The sequence below is a fragment of the Hipposideros armiger genome, unplaced genomic scaffold (assembly GCF_001890085.2).
Source record: "Hipposideros armiger isolate ML-2016 unplaced genomic scaffold, ASM189008v1 scaffold_519, whole genome shotgun sequence".
NCBI lineage: Eukaryota > Metazoa > Chordata > Mammalia > Chiroptera > Hipposideridae > Hipposideros > Hipposideros armiger.
In genome coordinates, this window is record NW_017731869.1 from 936,152 (window position 1) to 959,340 (window position 23,189).

Genomic DNA, 23,189 nt, shown 5'->3' on the forward strand with positions numbered 1-23,189 from the left:
GCCACTCAGCCGGCCCTCATTGTTTACCTTGTATAAGAACTACTGTCTAATCCATACCCACATGTCAAGTGATCATTGATCAGTTTTATCTTAATTACTGAATGTAGGAAAACAAGATTATTGTTAATTCACACAGTCTTAGTTTATGCTGAGGAGAATTATGCAGGATAATGACTTGCAGTTGAAGAAAAATGAATCCTGTTTGGTCTGGTTAGTGCATGCGCTTTACCCCTCTCTCTCAGGAAGGATTGAAAGTGGTAACCAATGTGTGTGATATGCAAAATTGCATTGGTTTGTTAACCAAGTATTTTTTTTTCCTTGAATTTGCATCACAAATAGAGTTCTCAGATTTGGACTTACTAAGTTTGAATATAATTCTCAGAACAATCGCTTTGATTCATTGACTTAACTCCTGTTTGATCTTTTCCAGAAGTGCCCATTTTTCAAATCAGGGCAAGAAAAATTACCTTCATGGGCCTTGTGTTAGCCTGAGTATAATTTCTTTTCTTTTTTTTTTTTTTTTGGAGGGCAGCGTAACTGGCCCTCATATGTGGGATCCGAACCGGGGCCCTCTGGCGTCCCAAGCCAGTTCTTAACCATCGCACCACTCGGCTGGCCCTATAATTTCTTTTATGGGACTAATTCAGTGGGAGTGATGATTATTTCCTTTATCAAAATTTATGGGGGATTTATAGTAAGAATCATTAGTTTCCACATTGTCCCTAAACCACTGTAATCCAGTGGTTCCCCAAAACTAAACTAAGACAAGCAACTGGAACAAATTATGGGGCGATGTATGGACACAGATGGAAATATCCTCATGACCTTTGTCAAACAATGCATAGCTGGTCAGGCTTCTTTAAACTCATATGTGGCAGTTGAGAGAAGAGTAAGACTTGGTAAAAAGTTAACTAAAAAAATTATGCTCCATGACTTGCCAAAAATTTGAGACAGGTTACAATAATGTACAATTAAAAGTGAGAATAAATATGAAAAGGAGGAGCTGGAAAAAAGTCAGTATTCTAACTTTAAAGCATTATGTTCATGCTATAATTGAGCAGCAAGTTTTGCTCTCAACTTTCTGGGAGCTGGGCAAAAAGGGGGACATCGTAGGTTATCACTTAAGTTATTGCTATTAGAAAGATGGATGCACAAAATATAGCAGTTTCTCACAGGGTGAATCTCCTTAGCAATGAATTATAAAAGAAATGGCTTATATGGGAACTTATACAGAGGAAGTGAAATTAAAATACTTAAACCAAAGCATTGCAGTGAAGTTCAAAAGGCAACAACCATCTTGCATGTTGAGCTTCACTCATATTTCCTTATCCCTCCATTAAGTTCTAAGCATCCAAGAGAAGACATCAAAGGAAACTTCATAAAGAGAAAAAGAAACATGGATATTTGGCCCTCAATTGCTCTTTTTTTGGGAGTGGGGGTGGGGGGTGGGAAGATGCAACTTTTCTAAGCAAAGTTACATGCCATAATCAGATTTTGTCTTGAGACAGTGTTAGCAGGAGGAGCCTTGCCCCACGCCCCTCACAGGGGAACCCAGCTTATACAACTGAGTTGCAACTTTCTAGTAATTTTATAATCAGGCCAGAATTTATCATTTGAGATTTTAGGTTCCATCAAGAACAACTTGCTTTACAAAATAAAGCAGAGCATAAAAACATTAAGCTTTCATTATTTAATAAGGCCATTTGTCTTTTTATTCTTGACCTGGATAATGACGATGACGATGATGGTGATGATGATGATGATAGACATCAATTTTACTGAGTGCCTTACTTTGTGCCTGGCTATACTTCACAGACCTGATGTCCCTTAATTCTCACAATAACTTTAAGATGTAAATGTTATGATCCCCATTTTACAGAAGAGGACACTAGCAGGGATCACTTTTCCAAACAGGAGATTTACACCAATTGTGTGGCTGCAGATCGACTATCTAACCTCACACCACACAGCTTGATGTGTCTCTGTGTGCACAAGTGTGTGTGAGCTTCTGGACCCTGCTGTTTCCTTGTTCTTACTTGCTGCCTCTGTCTATCCCTTACAAAGACACTGGCTGTGACACACTAAGATTCTATGCAACTTAAGTCCCTCTATTAATTAGAGCTGTGATGGCATGAAATTGTTTCAGGAAATATGTACTATATTACATGTACTTTCATTAATAAGACAAATGCTCTCAAACCATTTCCCTTGACTCTGGAAGTGCTAACAGAAACATAACTGGTAAATTGGATATTGACCTTTCTTGCTGTAAATATTAATTGTGGCACACAGTGTCATCTGGAGAGTAGCAAAGGGTAGGAGCACAGTGACTGGCTGTGTCCACCCACCTGTCCACCTGTTGCCCCTTCTCTGGTCACCCTGAATGTCCCAGGCTGAACAGTTGGAGGGCATCTGCTCTTGGGGCTGGAACGCCTGCACTGCTGACTTGGAAACAATAGGCCCATCCTGTCAGATGATAGATTTTTGGTGCAGAGAAAAATTCTACCTGTCCTAGGGATCAGAATACATTCTTATGTGAATTCATGTCATTTTTGAAAGATGTTGCCTAGTTCACATTCTGAATTCTCATCCCATGTGCTTGTACTCAACACCCACATTCGATGTTCTCTGCACTTTCAATTCCACAGTCTTGCAATGATGCTTGAGAAACATACAATGTGAACGATATCCTCCAAAAAATGAAAAGTTCAGAGTGGCTGGCTGATTGTTTGGAGGGTGTTCACTGAATAACTAACAGACCATACCGTGGAAAATCAACTCTTAAAAATGCCTGCTTAGTGGGAAAGCATCCTAGGACCCTGCACTGCATTTAATACTCACTGTAGTTTTTAAATAGGAAAATCAACTATCTTTGACCTCTTCTGCAGATATTATATAGTTTCTATAATTGAAAACTAGCTCAGTTTGCTAATTGGACTTTCAAGAGAATTGAGGAATGAACAGTCCTCATAAATGAGTACCTAGGTAAATTATAAAACTTATGAAATCAACCTCCTTTAAAACTTTTCTCCTCTGGGAGATGCCCTGGCAGTCTCAATCTAGACCTTATTAAATTGGAAATGACTTGATAATACATCCTTATCACTGTAAAAATAAAAATAGCAAACACTTATTTACTGTTCTAAGCACTTTACATTCGTTAACCTTTAATTTTCACAGCAACCTATGAGTTGGGTCCTTTTATCATCCCCATTTTACAGATGAGGTAACTGAAGTCCGGAGAGGTTAAGCAACCTGTTCAGGCTACACCTATAAAGTGATGCAGCTGGTCAACAAACCCAGGCAGGCTGAATTCTGTTATCTCAACAGCCCTGAGAGGGAAAGCGTCTGTCTTGTCAGCACAGCATTAGAAAATAGAAGAATAGATGACCACAAGTTCTGATCCTGACATGTAGTTACTTTTAAGTCTTCCCAAGAGTGGAAAAGTTTTTCTTTTAAATCCTGAGATGCCCATAACCATTTATTTTTATTTTTATTATTATTATTTTGCCATTAAATAAGAGTTACAATTTTGTCCTGTTTTTCTGGTGAAGGCTTTCAATGCCCGTTTCAGATAATTTTTGTAGTGGAGTTGGAATCAGGCAACTAGAGAACATTAACGACTCTAATTTTTTATATAATGAAAGAATAGAAGGCAAATGTGATCAATGATTATTATATACTGTGTGCACAGAGAAAATTTAAGCCCTGAGAATATTCGGGGTGGTGGGGGGTGGGGGGGGCGGAACCCTATCCCCAGACCCCACCCCAGATCAACTAAATCGAAATACCTGGGGATGAAGACAATGACATTTTTAAAAAGCTCCCCAGGTAATTCTAATATGCATCCAGGTTCGAGAATTTCTAAATTAGATGTTGCATTATATTAGGCTCTTTCTAGAGGTTGTTGATGGTTATGTCAATAGGAAGGTGCAGAGGCTGGGATGTAGGTGAAATAATTATTTTAGTGCAGTAGATGTCTTCAGATAAACCCAATAACTCAGCTATTAGCAGTGGGCATGACTTTTGGGATTTAAGTACAAGAGAATAACGTACAGGGCATGACCCCTTAACAGCAAAGATTACCCATTTATTTTTGCTGTATCGAAAATTCTGTTACCATTATACTGTTATTAACCCAGAATGAGACCTCATTGTGGGGATGTTTATGGAGTAAGAAAATAAAAAGCAAGGACATGATGGTGAGATAAGCATTAGTTGTTATTGAGCTATCGGAGCACCGAATCAGTACTGACTGAGGATGTGTGTGGGGCCACAGGGCATTCTGAGTACGGCTGACCCTTCACTCCAGGTTGATGGAATGTCATGTTAAGAATCAGACAAAGGGTAGGGGTGTCAATGTCTAACTAGTACATTGTTTTGTACACCTGAAACTAATTTAAAAAAATGTAAAAAAATGCATCTCAATTTTTAGTAATAAAAACATCATATGCTTTAAAAACAAAAAACCCAAGACTTCTGTCAGTTGTTTTTGTATAAGTCATGCATGTGAAAAGTCAAATTCACCAGTATCAGGTATTAGATAATTTACTTACTTCCTCTAAGAAGGGAATAGATTATATTGTTTTAAACTAGGCCTGGGCAGCTTGTGATATGTTAATTTTTCTTGATCTTGCATTTGGAAATGAATATGTATCATCAAATAAAACTTTAAATATAGTAGACTATCAAAAAAAAATCAGACAAAGGGAGGAATTCTGCTTTCTCGGCTAAAGGAAAGTGATCGGTAGAAGCAAGAGCACATCTGGGACGTAGGAATCCTGACTCCTGTTGCAGCTCTGCCAACAATCTTGTTGGAACAGTTGCCTGTAGGTCAGTTTCCTTATCTATACAACAGGAATCATGGGAACTGCGCTACCTAATTTACAGGGTTGCTATCCAGTACGGAGTAGATGTTAATGCAGTTGGAACTATGAACCTCCTCACTGATAAAAGTGTTTCTCTGAGGCCCCTGGGTGATACTACAGATACAAATAGCTCTATTTATTTTGATTTCCAAAGGGTCACCTATTCTAAATTCTTCTAAATTTAGCAACTGGTACTAAATTTTTGGAAGCTCATATGGTGGAGAAGGCCTCTGTCGATTGGCTTGAACACCTAAATTTCCTATGTGGGGATTATGTCATTTTTCATTTTTGCATGGCTAATGTTGCCCAAGTAACGCTGCCTGTTTGCTCAAAGTATGCGTTTGTTTCTACAAGTCCTGACAGCTGTAGATCTCTCTGTCCCCTTGTCTATGGTGAAAGTCTCAAAATATTCTCACAAGCTTCTCTCTACAAATCTGAGGACAGAGGCCAAGTCGGAGGCTCCCTGACCACACAGCTCCCTTTCCCTGTTGGCCTGTTCCATGTCCGAGAGAGATGGTCCCACTTTAGAGTTTCTGTGTTTACACAGATGCTGGCCTGACTAGAGTGGAAAATTAGGTGGATCTGGAACTTATTAAAGCCAGTGTAGTCAAATTATAGACTTTTTGTTTGCTTTGAAGTGGAATAGGGTAGACCCACCAAGCAAAAAGGCCAAAGCAAATCTCCTTCTCCTTCTAGAGAAAACAGACAAATTTCCCTTCTCGGTGACTTCATCTTGATCTGCACTGAGATCTGAGGAGGACAGGGATTGTCGTGTATTGTATTTGTCTTGCATTCACCATTCTTACATTCATGTGTCTTAAAGTTTTCCATAAAGGGGGGAAAGGTTAAGAATTACTGTCTCTGAGATTACACATGCCTGCTTTATGCTAAATTAGTGCCCTGACACCTACATGCTATTTGGGACTACCTTCTTTGATCAGCACTGGGCTAGTAGACACCCAATAAATTATTAAACTATTCAAAGATACCCACAAATAGAGCAAATGGGATAACAAGTTCCTGACTACCCATTACCCAGTTGCAGCAATTGTTAAGAATTTGTCACACTTGCTTCGTCTATCCCTTTTGTTATTGTTGTCGTTGAAGCCTTTTGAAGCAAACCTAGACCTCATGTCGTTTCACTCCTACACCCATCAGTGTGCATCTCTAACATATGGACACTTCCTTGCATAACCTAATTCCATTTCACACCTAACAAAATGAGCAATATTTCCGTAGTATCATGTAACGATCTAACATCTAGTCCGCATTACAATGTCACAAGTGTCTCAAAATGACTCTTTTTTCAGTTGGTGTGTCATCATGATCACAACAGGGTCCACACGTTGCATCTGGTTGGTATGTCTCTTAAGTCTCTTCTTGTCCTTCCACCTCCCTTTTTTTGCCATGAATAAATGACATGATCAGTAGGGATTCTGGGCCCTGCGGAGATAAGTCCAGAGACAATCTGTTACCTGTTTTATTTCTCCCCGGCTTATCCAAAGAATCACGAGCTGTCACTCTACTGTTTATAACTTCCCCTAGGCTGACAGGGTAGGGTAGATGGTGTCCGTGGGGAAGGACCCAAGGAAATGAGTGAGAACCTACTTTGTCACCAGTGAACCAGAGGAAAACAATTAAAAGGAACGGGCCAAAAGAAGGCCAAGTATTGCAGAATGAGATGTGAGTCCCAGAAAATAAAAAGTAGCCCTTCAAACAATTCTGGTGTGACCCAGAATTCTTAATGATCCTAGGGAATGGCCTCGAAGAAAACAGGTGATTGAGGGTGCAGTAGGGGATACAAGTAGTCTTTGGAAAAGTCTTCCAACCCCTCATTTTCCTTCTGTATAAAAATGGATCTCACTCTCCTCTTGGTAAATTGGTTGACAGTGAATGGGCAAAAGGGTCATAGACAGGTAAGAATGAATATTAACTTACTGTCCTGAGTGTACCATAAAAAGGAACATGCTTCTGTTTTGTTGATAATCTAGGTATTTCCACATAGCTGTGCCTAACTGCTTTGCATTCTGACTATAAATTATTTGCTTTTGACAACCAAAAGTAACTCAGCAGATGTTATTCATATGCGACCTTCTTGGTATGCAAGAGCAAGGACCAGTAATGAAACTACTATCCCTATTATAGCAGTTTAATTTGCTAAAATTACCACACAGAGAACATGTGTACAGGCCTCTGGGAAGCCACTCAACTGTGAAACTGCTGGCACATGATGGCACTTGTATACATAGCCTTACTCTGTTAGAATCCTAGAATAACTTTTTGACACTGGATTCTTCTGAAATGAATCCATTTTTTATAGTTTTCTTCATTTTTCTTTTTATCAGCTATACTTTGTTTAGTAATAATTCACATGACTTCATACAAAATGCCACAGATTGGGGAAGAAAAAGGTACAATTCTCAGAGAAATTCACTTCAAGGTAGAGAAAATTAAACACAACACATAAATTTCTCTCTCTTAGTACATAATGACTAGAAAGTGCCAATATTCAACTAGCTCATTTCCTTAGCAAAAACATCTTTCTATTTGTATGTTGCTTAAAAAACTAATAACATACTTTAACAAATAATCCTACACTTTTAGAACACTGTAGTGCAAACACAAGAGGTCAATGATTCATGTAACAGGTTTCCCCTCTAGCATGAATAGCCCTTTATCAATTATTAATTTTCATAATAAGTGTGTGTTATGAGAAGTCTTCCTATAAAATTAGAGTTGCATAAACAAATCATTCCAATACCTAACAATACGCAATTGAAGTCGATCAGAACACACCATCATTTACAGACCTAAAAACTGTATGACACAGGCTATAATCAAGAGAATGAAATACATAAGGTCATGAGAAAAGGTCTTGTTCACAAATGCAACTACAGAATAGAGACTGTGAATAATAATTCGTATCTTCCCACGTAAGTTCTTTAAGCTTCCCTCCCCTGAATGAGCCCTCACTACTTGTTTGGTAGAAAAAAGCAAGTTGAGGAGGTGTAGGGGCCAGAGCAAGGAGGCCAGGTAGGTGTTCAAACTGCATCTCTTCATAAGCACCAGGCCCCTTTTAAGCCCCTAGGAGCAGCACTTCATACCCTCATGTATTGTTTTCAAGTCTATAATAAGATGCCTGAATGCTAAGCCTTTGAAATGCTGCTTTTAAAAGTGTTGTCATAACAACAGGAATAAAATGACGAATGTAACTCGAGTTTGAAAGGACTGCCTTACGTTGCGTTACCTTCGTATTGCAAGGGTTTAACTGTAAACCTCCCAGCTCAAATGAAGGCCATGATCATGTAACCATAATTGAGTCCATGTTTTTAGGTATATTTTCTATGACACAATTGTCAGTCAGCCCTCCATTAATTCAATTTACTTGTTCAGATGGCCAGAAATAAACTAATTAACCACATGAAATATGTGTTAGTTTGATTATGTAGGCCACATTGGAAAAGCTTTAAAATAACTTCTTATCCTTTCTCTGAGATGAAATGCACCATGCAGCTTTCTTTATGAAGCTCTCAGTTCCGTGTTCTGATTCTCATGCCCATTAATGAATACCAGTGTCAGCCACACATGGGGTACAAGGGAACAAATGCACAGTGCATCATCCTACTCCCAGCACACTGTTGGGCACATTCTCCCAGAATCTAATGGGTTTTCTGTTTAGGATTTCCAAAGATGTAGTTCAGTTCTAATGAAAACAAAAAAAATATGGCTCATAAAAATGGTAATTTCAGTAAAGTCAAATAGCAATAGAAGATGTCATTATCATTTTGATGCTGTTTTGAAGTAAAGAAGCAAAAATCACCATTAGCTAGAAATGAGTCACCAAGCTCTAGGGATAAACAGTCTGCACACAGGAATGCCTGAGGGGTTGGTAACTCCAGGCATGGGGCTATTTTCTTCTATATTGGAGTGTTGTTTTTTAATCTGGTGATCAAAAAATGAGGGTTCGTGGTGGGTGTATTTTTCTCTCAGCAGCATCAGTCTATCTGACTATGAGAACTGTGTTCCCAAGAGATTTTTTCCCCTTTAATATTCATGGGTTTTGCAGGGTTTAACACACACAGACGCACATGCACGCATGCACACACACACACACACACACACACACACAGTGACAAAAATGTATACACATTTTAAGAAAGGAAAACTGTACTAAAATTGTACTATTCAATATATACCAATAACAAAAAAAGACTACAAGTCACATTTGACTTCTGCAATGACTAGAGGTGCTCAAAGTGGTTACCATCAGCGTCCAGACACTTCTGATTATGGTGAACTGCTTGAGCAATGTTGATCAAAGTGTCCACTTGTATACATTTTTTGGCACCCCTGGTGTGTGTGTGTGTGTGTGTGTGTGTGTGTGTGTGTGTCTGTGTGTATGTGTGTGTTTACATATACATATTTACATATATATTTACATATATATTACATTTATATGTAATATATTTACCTTTTTTTTTCTTTCAGTTTTTGTTTTTGTCAGCTCAGTGGCAGCTCAGCTCAGGCCGGGAATCAAATCAGCGACCCTGTTACTCAGAGCTCACACTCTTGAGGGAGCTCTTAACCAAATGAGCCACTTGGCCGGTCCTTATATATTTACATATGTATCTAAATATATATAAATTTACTTATTATTACTAATAGCATCAACCTTCATTGAAGTGCAAAGTGCTTTTTTCTTTCAAACCAGGAAACAGTTGATTCGTGTTGCTATGTACTTTGCACCAAATGAAGATCTATGACTATTCTGGACTTTGCATTTTAAAATGATATGACATTAGTCAAAATCCACTCCACCCCTTCGTGAAATTTAGCTTGTTTTATGTCCTGAATTATCTCTCTTTTAACTATCTTGAGGCCAGCTGCTATTCCCTGTATTTATTTAATCCACCAGAATGGGAGAAAAAACAGTTTTCATTTCTGCAGGCAGAAATGGTGTCAATTATCTAGAAGCTCCTACAACTGACTGTCCCAGTGAGTAGACATGCTATTAACATTTTTTCTTTACTCCTCAAATGATTCAGCCAGACCCTTAAAATAGCTTCGCCATGTTCTGCTGTTATTGCTTGGAGGGGGACTAAAAGAGAGAGAAAGAGGGGAGCAATGATGTCAGATTACTTTATTTCTGTATAATTCTTCACCTATATAACATGTATGAGTTTGTAATTAGTGCATTCTATTTGATTGTCAAAAGTCAGATACAGCTTCAAAAGGCAAGTTCTAGTTAATAGGAAAGACCATTACTCCACACTAAGGCCTTTCCATATGTTATCTCATTTTCTCCTGTAACAACCTCTCCGACTTGGGTATTATTGTCCTCATTTTATTGACAAGAAAAATTGGAGCTTAGAAAGGATGAGTGACTTGGGTGAAACCTAGGTCAGTCTGGCTCCAGAGTCAATGCTTTTCTATCCTACCTTGTACTACGAATCAAAGGAGTTGGTACAGACAGATGGTACCTACTCTCAAAAAGATGGTAGTTTGGTTAAAGAGATAAGATGTTCAGGAAAATAATTATAATACAAGTGAGTCCCTGAATACGTTAATTCCCACCAGAAATGCACAATTTGATAATTCAAAGGCAAGATCCCTCTGCTGAGCTGCTCAGAAAATGCTTCAAGAACAGTTGGCTTTTGCATCAAATGACAGTAAGGGATTAAACCCATTGAATAAAATAAGAATCCATGAGTCCACTTGACAATAAAGAAATAAACAAACAAATAAATAAAAGGATAAAGGAAAACTCTTTTATACAGTAAAACAAAAAAATGATTGAGTTCAAAGAGTACCATTTTGCCACCACCATGGTAATAATTGATTTGGGCAAGAATCATTAACAGATGCTAAAACTCCTGGGTTAAAGAAACAAGATATTTGCATAGCCTCAAAGTACCTCCTTACCAACCACAAAGGTAAAAATGATAACTTTCCAAGGGAGAAACTGGCCAACAACACCTTAACCAAGTGATCGAAGATAACATCACCAGTAATGGGACCAAGTGACTCCTTGTGCCTTGAGAAGGACAATATCACTTATTTGACATCACTGCTAAAAATGCACAGCCTGAATCTCATTATGAGAAAACATCAGACAAGCCCAAACTTCGGAACATTCTATAAAAACAGTTGGTCTGTACTCTATGCAAATGTCAATGTCATGAAAGACATTAAAGGCCAAGGAAGCATTCCAGATAAAAGGAGGCTAGGGCTGGCCGAGTGGCTCAGCTGGTTAAGAGTTAGCTTAAGAGTGCAAACTCTGAGCAACAGGGCCGCCAGTTCGATTCCCACATGGGCCAGTGATGCTGCGCCTGAGCTGAGCTGCCTCTGAGCTGCCAAGAGGTGGCAGGATGGCTCAGCTGGTGAGAGCATGTGCTCCTAACAAAGACTACCTGTTCGATGGCTGGCTACGCCTGCCCGCAACTAAGACTGAACTCAGCACCTTGAGATGAGCTGCCGCCCAGATGGCTCAGTGGATAGAACATGCGCTCTTAACAACAAGGCTGCTGGTTCGACTCCTGCTTGGGATGGTGGCTATGCCCACGTGCAACTAAGATTGTAACACAGCACCTTGAGCTTAGAGACTATGAGCTGCCGACGGGCAGCCAGATGGCAATTGCCACCCTCCACAACTAAGATAGAAGAATAACAACTTGGCTGGTCCCCCTCCTCAATTCTCCAACACTGTTCCCCCTCCCCAATTCCCCAATTAAAAAAAATATATTAAAAAAAAATAGGAGGCTAAAGACACATGACAGGAAAGGCAGAGTGTGATCCTGGGTGAGCTCCTAGATTGGGGGTAGAGGGACAATATACAGAACATTATTGGGACAACTGGTGAAATTTGAATAAAACCTGTACATTAGAAAATAAAATTGTACTGATGTTAAATTTCCTAATTTTGATAATTGTACTGAGGTTATGTAAGTGAAAACCCATGTTCTCAGGAAATACACATTGATGAATTTTGGAGTACATTTGCATCATATTTGCATATTGCTCAATGGGGAGGAGAAAAATATATAAATATGTATATGCAAATTGCTCTCAGATGATTCAGGAATTAATGTGCATGTGTATGTGTAAGGGGGGGATGACAAAGTAAAATGTAACAAATGTCAACAAATGGTGAACCTGGGTGAAGGATATATAAGAGCTTTTTGTACTTTTCTTGCAACTTTTTTGTAAGATTCAAATTATTTCAAAATCAAATATGTTTTAAAAAATTGACTTTTGAACTGGGCTCCCTTGTTTTTGTCCTATCAGTGTTTAGAGTAGCTCAGCTTTTCAATTATCTAAAAATTGCTATCTTCAAAAAGATGCGCATTTCCCGCATCCCTCAACTTGACCTGTTCAGATCATGCCTATTCTTCTGGATGTAGCTGGTTTTTTCTTCCTTATGAAACTTTCTGACTGCTCCTGTCTCATTTATCAACCTCTCTTTTGAGAGAACTCGATTATTTTTCATTATTATTCAGAACTAACTTACCAGGCACTGTATGTGTTATCCCATTTGCACCTCACAAAAATCGTCTGTGGTGAAACGAGGAGACTAGGATTCAGAGAAGTTAAGTAACATGCATAAGTTCAAACAGCTGTAAGTGGTACAACCCAAATGGAGCCCAGATTTGTCTGACTTGACAGCCCACATTCTTGTCATCTCTGCTTTACTGCTTTCCTTGGCGCACTCAGAAATTGGTACCACTTAAAATTTCTGTTATTTCTTACACCACAAATTGTCTCCCAAATGCTTAGGGAGAGTCATGTTATCTTCTCTGATTAAATTATTACAACTGTTTAAAGCAGAGATTAGTCTTTAATTCCCTTTGGATCTTGGATGGAATGTAGCATCTTGCCAGTGTCAAGCATATAATATGTATTTAATAATTATGGGTTGATTGATGGAGTCTTAGAAAGCATGGAAAGAGAACCATCAATAACAGTTTCCAGAGATCTGAAAATGAGTTCCTTTTTCTTCCAAGTTAGTTGAACCTAAGTCTTCATTACTGCAATCTCCTTGTTTCTCAAGTACTTTACCTTTTGTAAAGCACTTCCTCATTTTTATGTATGTTTTTAAGCAAAAGTCCTGCCATCCATGGGGTTAATGGGAAGTCAGGTTAGAAAATGTCCAAGTGGCATTGTGATGGTAAGATTGAATAATGATTTGATCTCAATTGAACCTTATAATGCGTGCCTGTTAAAATGGGGAGGAAATGCTACTCTCCTTCTACAGATAACCAGTTTGAGGTTCAGCAAGTTTAGTACTTGCCTAAGAGTCCATCTTGGTTCTTCATCTATCTCCTTGCGAGGAGTGAGGCTATGTTGAGTTGTTCTATAAACTTTTTCATCCATTCACATCACTTATCTTTGTCAGTGTTAGGTATCATGCATGCATTTATCATTTGGTTAGCAGACAATGTTGACAACTGAAAAGCAAATATTACCATTGCCCTGACTTATTTTAAAGCAGTACATAAAAAAATGATAATAATAATAATAATAGCCAGCGGCCAGCCAAATGGCTCAGTTGGTTAAAGCATGAGGTCTGAGCAACAGGATTGCCAGTTCGATTCCCGCATGGACCAGTGAGCTGTGCCCGAGCTGAGCTGGTGAGAGCGCGTGCTCTTAACCAGTTGGACTCCCACATGGGATGGTGGACTACACCCCTCCCTCATACCCCACACCTGCAACTAGATTGAAAGCGGCGACTGGACTTGGAGCTGAGCTGCACCCACCACAACTAAGATTGAAGGACAACAACTTGACTTGGGGCTGATAGGTCCTGGAAAAACACAATGTTCCCCTTCCCCAATTTCTCAACACTGTTCCCCTCCCCAATTCCCCAATAAAATCTTTAAAAAAAAGAAAATGAATGTGAATATTAGTAAATCAAGATTAAGGTAAAAATTACTTATATTGAAAAAAAATAGCCAAAGGTTTTGGGCCAGCCAAGTGGCACTTTGGCTAAGAGCTGGCTTGGGATGCCAGAGGGCCCTGGTTCGGATCCCACATATGAGGGCCAGTGACACTGCCCTCTACAGCTAAGATGCTGAACAACAGCTCGACCTGGAGCTGGGCTGTTGTGAGTCGCCGGTGACAGCGTAGGCTGTAGCCCCTGCTGCAGTGGGTTGCCATGGGCTACCGTGTATAGCCAGTAGCCAGCGTGAGTGGCCAGCAGCCACCATGAGTGGCCGTCTAGAAGCTGACGACTGATCTGCCTTGCCTGGGAAGAACGCAATGATGGTGCTAGCTTGGGCCAGTGAAGCAACGTCCTCCACAACTAGACTGAAGAACAAAAGGACAGCGACTTGTCTGTTCGCCTCCCCCAGTGCTGTTCCCATCCCCCAATTCCCCAATAAAAATCTTTAAAAAAAAATAGCCAAAGGTTTAAATATATCAACTTTTTTTAAAGATTAGTAATTGTTCTGTAATAGGTACTTTGCAACCATATAAATTTTTAGGATTCATATTAAATAATCATTTAGCCTAGCAGGCTTTTTACATCTGAAAAAGCCCTCATGCCTTTTTCAGACACCTGAATTATACTTCAGCTCTTGACCAAGATGTGGGGAACACAACCAAGATGACATTGTTAGGAAAGAAGTGAGGAGGAACAAAAATCGGGCTTGAAGAAATGAGTCAGAAAACAAAGCAGGGCTAGCGTCCTGCATCTCTCGTGGCCTCGTTGGAGGAAAGGATCTTGTCACGGAAGCATTCAGCTCTCAGGTGGTTGCTTACTGATTCAGCTTTTCCTTTTTAAGTCCTGATTTCATGGTACTTTCTCTTGTAGAAGGAATGACGACTTTCTCTAGAAATTGATAGTAATTTTAATAGACTTATTGATATAAAAGTCACATACCATAACATGTACTAATCTTAAGTGTACAGTTTGAGTTTTAGTAAATGTATACAGCTGTGCAATCATCAACACACAGTTTTAGAACATTTCCAGCAATCCCCCCGCCTCACAAAAAAAAAAAAAAAAAAGATTCTGTCATGCTCCTTTGCCTGCTGCTATCCTTGGCACCAGAAACACTTGAATTGATTATAGAATTTTTTATGCTTGCCAGCATGTCACCCCAGCAACCTGCCAGCATTCCTAGTGGTCATTGCCTTATCTCAGATGGTTGTGGAAGTGGCATAGTTTTGCAACTGTGGCAACTATTGGTTTTTAAGTTGACATTCTCCCCTTCGTGAGAAAGGCTTTGGCAAGAGCAAAGATGTCCTTACTATCTTCATTCAGAAATCACAGCTATCTCTTATATTTTTTATCATTAGTGGGATCTTCCAGAATTACTTATTTGTGTTTTAATTAGATAGAGGATTTGGTTAAGTAAAAAAGAGGAAAATACCATAAAAACTTTACAAGGGTTAGGGCAATGATGTCCAGTTAGCATGTTGTTTTAAGTTCACGATCTTTGAACTTAAATATCATCAAGCGTGTACAGATGTGAATGTGCTCTCTTGTCTCCCAAAGGCCTTCGTGCCATCCTCGCAAGGATTCATTTGAACTTTGGCCATATCTTAAAATCGGAAATCAAAAGCATATCTACTGTAGACTGGTTGGATTTCCTTTTATTATCCAGAGGAGCACACAGAATCTGGGAGAGACCTAAATACCCTTATAAAAATAGTTTAAGAAAAAAGCTCATTTATAAACCCCTCGACATAGCTCTAAAAAAAGAACCTGACAGAAAAAGCAAAATACAAATTTAGCATGCAACATGTTCAAAATTATCATGTTTTAAATGGAAAGGGAAAAGTTGAAGACAATGATATACACCAAAATTATCCTGGTGGCTGTCTTTGGGTGACAGAAACAGTATGGTTCTTCTCGCCCCCTGCCTGTCCTGCCTTCTATCTACTTTTCTGTGTTTTCCTAATACAGCAGAGTGCTTTTATGCTTGAAAAAAAACTAAAAGTAATCTAATGATTCCTATTTCCTTTAATGGGTATTTCCTTTAATAGGTCTCAGTATACTTAACTCTTAAAAATCAGTATTGACATTTTTTTTTAGCTGACTAGAGGGTTCATCCAGCTACTTTCTAGGTGAGTCAAGGTCTCCAGCACTTTCCTTCTGTACTGGTGAGTTGGAGGATTCGTGTCTGACAGGTGTTGAAGAAGGTTGGCCTGTTGCTGGGCTACCAGGACCCTTCACTTAGCACACCAACACATATGGGTCCCCTAGAGGAGTTGTTCAAATCTGGGGAGACAGGCTTGGTCACTCAGGCTAAGCTAACTTATAGGAAAGCATAAGCCAGAATACCAGTTTGTAAAATATAATGGGGAAATAGAACTGTCACCTAGATGGAACTTTCCAAACATTTTTCTTCCATTTTTTTCTACATACTGGCAGAGCCACCACGGGCTGCACGTTAGGGCCTGTTGCCTGGGTCTGCTGTGTGACGATGACTTTTATTGCCTATCGTGCCAATAACCCTCCAAGGTTGACGTCTACCACTCATGCATTTATTTTTAAGTCAGCTTATCGCTAAATTCTCCAGATAGCTGGCTGCTTTCCCTTCTGAACTGTACTCATGTTCAACCTTTTATTTCTGGTCCAAACAGGGCATGAGACTTGGTGGGTGAGGGGGGGGGCTCTTGATCCCTTGATCTCATTTTATCTGCCTCAGCCCCCTCCCCAGATCCTGCTCGGGGCTCTTCTCCCAAAACTACCTGCTGATTTGATGAGCTACCTTATAATTTAAACAGACTCAAGGATTTCAGGTCAGGTGGGCATATTGTTTTTAACTGCTATGTAGTATTCTATCCCATGGTTATGCCATAATGTATTAAGCATTCCTGTAATGGTTAACATTTATATCATTTCCACTTTTCACCCACCAAGTCCAGTGTACCTATATCACCATGTTATACAGAACATATAAAATCCTATACCCGTCCTAATTTCAAAAGACGCTGGTATGTGTTTAATTGGACCTTACTTAGCATTGCAGAGCAAGGGGGAAAGCAGCAGTTTTCACTGTAGGAAGAAGAGAAACAACTGTGACTTTCTGACTTCTGTACCAAGAAGCTCAGCTCAGAACGGTAGGGCTTATTCAACTCTTAGTCAAGGTGTTTGGGAGTCTTCCCATAGATTGTGGAATTGTCTGCGTGAGGTGGCTGCCTGTGGAACAGCCTGGGCCTCCTGGGACAAAGCAAAGTGGGGGACAAACCAAAGCAGCTTTACCATCTGCCTGAGATTTGAAACCTCCCTGGGATTTAAAACATAAAAATGAATGTTGGTTCTGCTGGCATTTTCAGACAGACCAGGTAAGGAGTCAATAATTTGGGGACAGAACACATTTTCAAAGTCCCAGCAGTTTCAAGTAGACATAAGAAGAAATGCTTGTTGTTTTATATGGAATTTCTTGCTCTTTAGATATGGTATTTGGTAGGCCTTAGCAACATGTATTGGATACAGTTCATACTCCCAGGAATACAGTCCCTCTCTACAAGTTTTGCGAGTGAAAGTAAAGAAGTACAAAGCTCAGAACTCATAACAAAGACTTCTGAATTGTTCTGGTGGAATCAGAATTTATGAAACCTAATACATTATTTCTTAGAAATCCTATTTCTACTCTGCAAGACTTATGAAAAGTATATGAATATCGTGTTTACCCAACAGAGTTATGTCATATGTTCTTGTATGTGAGCTTTTTCTCCTCCCCAGTCCCAACTCTGGACAATTCCAAATGTCTGCAATTTCAAAAAATAATATTACATCATTCAAATAATACATAAATACATTGCCTTTGTAAAAATAAATATAAAAGTTCCTGACTACCTCTCATTCCCACCTCTCCATAGACACTGTCTATGTATACTTTTATACATAGTATAAACTATACTATGTCTAGTTTTCATGAGCATTATTTTATGTTGTTTTGTTTTTAATATCCTGGCATCCTACTGTGTATTGTTTGTAGTTTGTCCCAGGGATCTTTTTATATGGGCATATTGTTTTTAACTGCTACATAGTATTCTATCCCATGGTTATGCCATAATGTATTAAGCATTCCTGTAATGATTAACGGGTATATCATTTCTACTTTTCTGCTATTATGTTGCCTGTCATGAACATCCCTGTATATGCTTCTTTGTGAACTTGAGTTTATCTCTACAACAGATACCAAAGAGTAGCTGTGATGTGTTAAAGGACCAGTATCTTTTACATTTTAAAGTGACAATGCCAAATTGTCCTGCAAACTTTGGGTACCACTTTACACGCCTACCAGCAGTGATACTGCAGTTCTACTGTAGTCCTTTCTTTAGGTGAAGGCTTTTGGTCCCAAGGAGCATCTCCTATTAAAAAGCAAATGACTCCTGCACGGGTAACTGGTTTAAATCCTTAAAGCTTGGAAATGAGTAGTGTAGCTTCAGTGGAGGTTTTGCCTGGAAGCTAGGTAGAGATGGGGTCTGTGGGACTTCTAGAAAGCCAGAGAGCAGTCTGAAGACTTAGGGTGCCAAGAGGTGGGAGTGGAGTTGTCAAAAAGATGATGACAGAGTTGCAAAAGAAACTGCAACTGGAGAAGAACTGAGGAAGCTGAAAGACTAGCAGCAAAGAACACTCCCCACTACTTTAGAGTTAGGGGTGGGAAGGTGTTTTTATGTGCTCTTATCCCTAATCACTCAGCTCTGCTCCATCCCAGCCTACTGCTTCTTTTCTCCAAGACCCTAACTTTGTGTGGAGGGTGCACACAGACTTGTTTTATGACCTTGTTTTATGGGTGATGCTGGCAGCCTTTCGGGCAGTTGACAGCAGGATAGAGATCTCAGCCTAAACCAGGTCTCCTCCAAATCATTTCCTGATAGATAATCATCATTTCTGAGACCAGAAAGACAAAACGGAACATTGAAAATGCTTATCCAGACATATTCCCAGTGGTCATCTATTCAACATGTAAATAATGAAAAGCTTTTGAGGATTTTACTCACCCCAAAGCATTTTACAGTCTTAGAATCTGGGACAAACATTTGTTTTGTTCTCAAGAATTTTTCTTACCTATTACAGAAAAAGAAGAGAAACTTATTTTTTCTTCTCATGTATTTTATTACTCTCTTGTGTTTGATTCATTTAACAAGACATTTAAACTTTGCAAAGAGAGGCTTATTTAAGACTGAATAGCATATTTTAAAAGTTGGATTTGAGACATTGTAGCAGATTATTTTAAGTAAAGTATTTTTTGTTTTTTAGATTTTTTTTTTATTGGCAAATTGGGGGAAGGGGAACAGATAAGTTGCTATCCTTTTTTGTTCTTCAGTCTAGTTGTGGAGGATGTTGCTTCACTGGCCCAAGTTGGCACCATCATTGCGCTCTTCCCTGGCGAGGCGGATCAGTCGCCGGCTTCTGGACGGCCGCTCACTGCAGCTGCTGGCCGCTCACGCTGGCTGCTGGCTACACACGGTAGCCCATGGCAACCCACTGCAGCAGGGGCTGCAGCCTACGCTGTCGCCAACGACTCACAGCAGCCCAGCTCCAGGTTGAGCTGTTGTTCAGCATCTTAGCTGTGGAGGGCAGTGTCACTGGCCCTCATATGTGGGATCCGAACCGGTGCCCTCTGGCTTCCCAAGCCAGTTCTTAACCATCGCGCCACTCAGCTGGCCCTTTAAGTAAAGTTTTAAAATATCAACTCACTGGGCAACATTTTTTTTTCTTTTTTTTGCTGAGCATCAGAATCAACTGGGGACCTTTTCAAAATCCCAATACCCAGGTCGAATTTTGTATTAATTAAATCAGAATGCCTAGGAGTCGGAGCCAGGCATCAATACTGGAATTGAAACTAGTGACCCAATGAATAAGAGAAAAAATCTTTTTAGTTCAAAAAAAAATAATTTCTAGGGAATACAAGACAATCATACTGTTAAAATATTTCAAATCCTTTGTCTTTTCCTGTGATCAAAGAGTTCCATGATGCAGTAGACCTACTGAACAATAACTGACAAAGTGAGATACAATGCTAATAAAATTTGCCCTATTGAGACTTTAAGGTAGGGTTTGGTTATAAAATTATTGAGCACAGAAAGAACTACGGTGTTTTCTTGATATTTATTATAAGTTTGCATGTGACACGAAGATAGCCCAGGCATGCTTTATGAACCTAAGAAGTTGTTTTCAATGAAAAGTAGACAGACCTCTCAGTGAGCAGCGAAGAGCACTTAGGAGAGCCTCAGTAAGAATTTAAGTGAATCGTGGTTATTTTTGAGCCTTGGGAGTGAAGAGAAGTAACCCGAGAGCCTTATTTGCAAATGCATTTTTATCCTGTCATTCATGCACTAGATGTTAATTTTACTGTACGTACATACTTCCACTTTATTACCTTAAAAATTCTAGAGAATGCTTTCCTCCCTCCCCCACACCTCCACCCCACCCTCACCGGAATGGGGGGGATTCACATCCCACCCAGATCAAAGAGCAAGCCTATTTATTGCCCTAGTGAGTCAGCAACAGTACCTGCAAGAATGCATAGAAACCCCAGAGCTGCTTTCCTCTGTGAGTGGGGGTGAAGAAAGAAGGAGATTTAAAGACTTGAAGCAGCACCAGGGAGGAGGCTGTGTGTCCTCTCTGGGGAAACCACTCACTCAAACCTCTTTTCCTTTGGCAGAGCTGCTTTGAAGAGCTTTGAGTAGGGTATCTATAGGAAAGTCAGCTTTTCCATCACATCTATTAATATTGGGTTGTCAGAAAAGTCATGGCGCATTTTTGCAACGAAAAACATAGAAAAAAATACGTCATGACTTTTCCGACAAAGTTCTGCTGCTGTCATTTTTCAGCTTTTTAAAAAAAGATTTTATTGGGGGATTAGGGGAGGAGAACAGCGTTGGGGAGTTGGGGAAGGGGAACAGACAAGTTGCTGTCCTTTTGTTCTTCAGTCTAGTGGTGGAGGACGTCACTTCACTGGCCCATGTTGGTATTATCATTGCTCTTCCCGGGTGGGGCAGTTGCTTGCCGGCCATTGGACGGCCACTCACTGCAGCTCACAAAAGGACACACCAGCTGCCGGCCAGCCCCACTGCAGCCTACGCTGTCGCCAGCGACTCACGGCAACCCAGCTCCAGGTCGAGCTGTTGTTCACCACCTTAGCTGTAGAGGGTGCAGCGTCACTGACCCTCATGTGGGATCTGAACCCCAGTCCTGCTGCTCAGAGCTGGCATCCCAAGCCAACTCTTAACCAACGCGCCACTCGGCCAGCCCGTTTTTCAGCTTTTCTTGTTTACTAGGTCTTTAAAGGGCAATTGTTGATGCTATTCAAACACACTAGGGTGGTGTCTACACACTGTGGAACGCTTCAGTCTGGACTGTAGCTGCCTCCCCTTTCTTCTGCGAGTCCCCCTTCTCTGGACTGAGGTCCCCTGCTAAGACAGTGGTAGTGCACTGACTTTCCCTGATCTCAAGGGAATACAATTACCTAACAGCCTAGGGCAGTCTTCTGAAGGAACTAACCTTGGGCTTCTGTCCAGCTGAAGTAATGTTTTGACAGTGTATCTTGGTCAGTCATGGTAAACCTTTACCAAAGGACACAAGTGACTGAACTGAGGTGTGCTTTTTGCTGCGTTTTCCTCTCCTTTCTTGCGTTTTTACTCAGGTTCTTATCATAACCTAGATTATCACTGCTTTCATGAACGCTCTCTCTCTTCTTTGCACTGCCACAATAGTGATACAATCTTATCTTTTCAAATATACTTCAGGGTAGAAAAAGAGAGAACAAATTTAAGTAAGTTCATCTCTAAAGAAACCTTGTGTTTTTAGTCTTATGACTTCTAAGTGTTGAATTCTACCCTACGACCTGACTATGTTTTGAATGTGATACAGGACCTGGCTGAAATTTTCACTTAACCCATTTCTGTGTTTTCACTGTTGTTGTTGAATGAAGGTAAACATTACAAAATTTTCATGTTTTTTGAAGATATGGTTGAAACTTATTTTGAAAAAAAATGGCTGAAGGAGACTTAAAGTCACTGATGTGTGTAATTTATTTTTATTTATGTTTCAGGAGGTAGGTTTGGTGTTTTTTGTTTGTTTGTTTGTTTGTTTTTTATTGTTTTTGTTTTTCACCTGAGAGTGAACCCTTAGGCTTAAAAAGAACGTGGCAGGGGTGGCCTGTTGGCTCAGGTGGTTAGAGTGCAGGCTCATGGCACCTGGGTTGCCAGTTCGATTCCCACATGGGCCAGGGAGCTGCTCCCTCCACAACTGGATTGAAGACAAATGCTTGACTAGGAGCTGATGGGTCCTGGGAAAACACACTGTTCCCCAATAAAAGTAATTAAAAAAAAAAAAGAAGAAGAACGTGGCAGAAAGAAGCTTTACAAGCATCTAATGGCCTCATGACTCACCTCACCTGACCTCAAGTCACATGGTTTTTCACTGTTGACAAGTTTGGTGTGCTTTCTGTCTGAACCTGCCTGTAATTTGCCATAATCTTTTCCTTGCCTTACAGGACTACCAGCCCGACTCCCAGAAACCATGTTGGTAGGATCCCAGTCCTTCTCCCCGGGAGGGCCCAATGGCATCATTAGAAGCCAGTCGTTTGCGGGCTTCAGCGGCCTTCAAGAAAGGCGATCCAGGCAAGTCATGCATGGTTCTCTCCTGGAATGCAGTGTGAAAAGGCTGCAAGCTCTGATGCTGTGAAGGGGGTCTGTGGGCATGTGACCTTGTAAACACACGCACATGTAATATACCAAAGATGTAAAAACCAAAATTAAGTGCTGTCATTTCTTTTCTAGCATTTAGAACTCCTCCTACAAAAAAAAAAGATGGCTGAAGATTAAGTTAAGCTACCAATATATGTATATAGCTCTTCCTACCTCCACCCCTCCCCGCCTTGTTAAGGTATTTTGTTAAATATTACCAAAGTGCCTCCAAATGTTTGAACCCATTTATCCTTTAACCAGCAACAACAGATTTGCCTTTATCCATACATTTGTTGATATTGAGCATTTTCTAAAAATTTCTCTGTTTTTAATAAATTTGTGAGGGGAGTCTCAGCATCCTTAAGAGCTCCTTGACCATTTTTATTTTCTTTTTTTTTTTTTAAAGATTTTATTAGGGAATTGAGGGAGGGGAACAGTGTTGGGGAATCAGGGAAGGGGAACAGATGAGTTGCTGTTTTTTTTGTTGTTCAGCCTAGTTGTGGAGGACGTTGCTTCACTGGCCCATGTTGGTATTATCATTGCGCTCTTCCTGGGTGAGGCAGTTGCTCGCCGGCCATTGGACGGCGGGCACGGCAGCTCACAAAAGCGTATGCCAGCTGCCGGCCAGCCCCACTGCAGTCTACGCTGTTGCCTCACGGCAGCCCAGCTCCA

At 40.1% G+C, this 23,189-nt stretch overlaps 1 protein-coding gene across 5 annotated transcripts in view; it reads left to right on the forward strand.

Annotated features, from left to right (window-relative positions):
- The window catches only part of RIPOR2 (RHO family interacting cell polarization regulator 2), a 206,525-nt gene that overhangs the window by 126,591 nt on the left and 56,745 nt on the right, over positions 1 to 23,189 (forward strand). For all 5 annotated transcript variants that reach the window (XM_019668180.1, XM_019668177.1, XM_019668176.1 and 2 more), the window contains exon 2: positions 22,325 to 22,451. In XM_019668180.1, the coding sequence (XP_019523725.1) occupies positions 22,325 to 22,451 (127 nt within the window). The remainder of the gene's footprint in view (positions 1 to 22,324; positions 22,452 to 23,189) is intronic.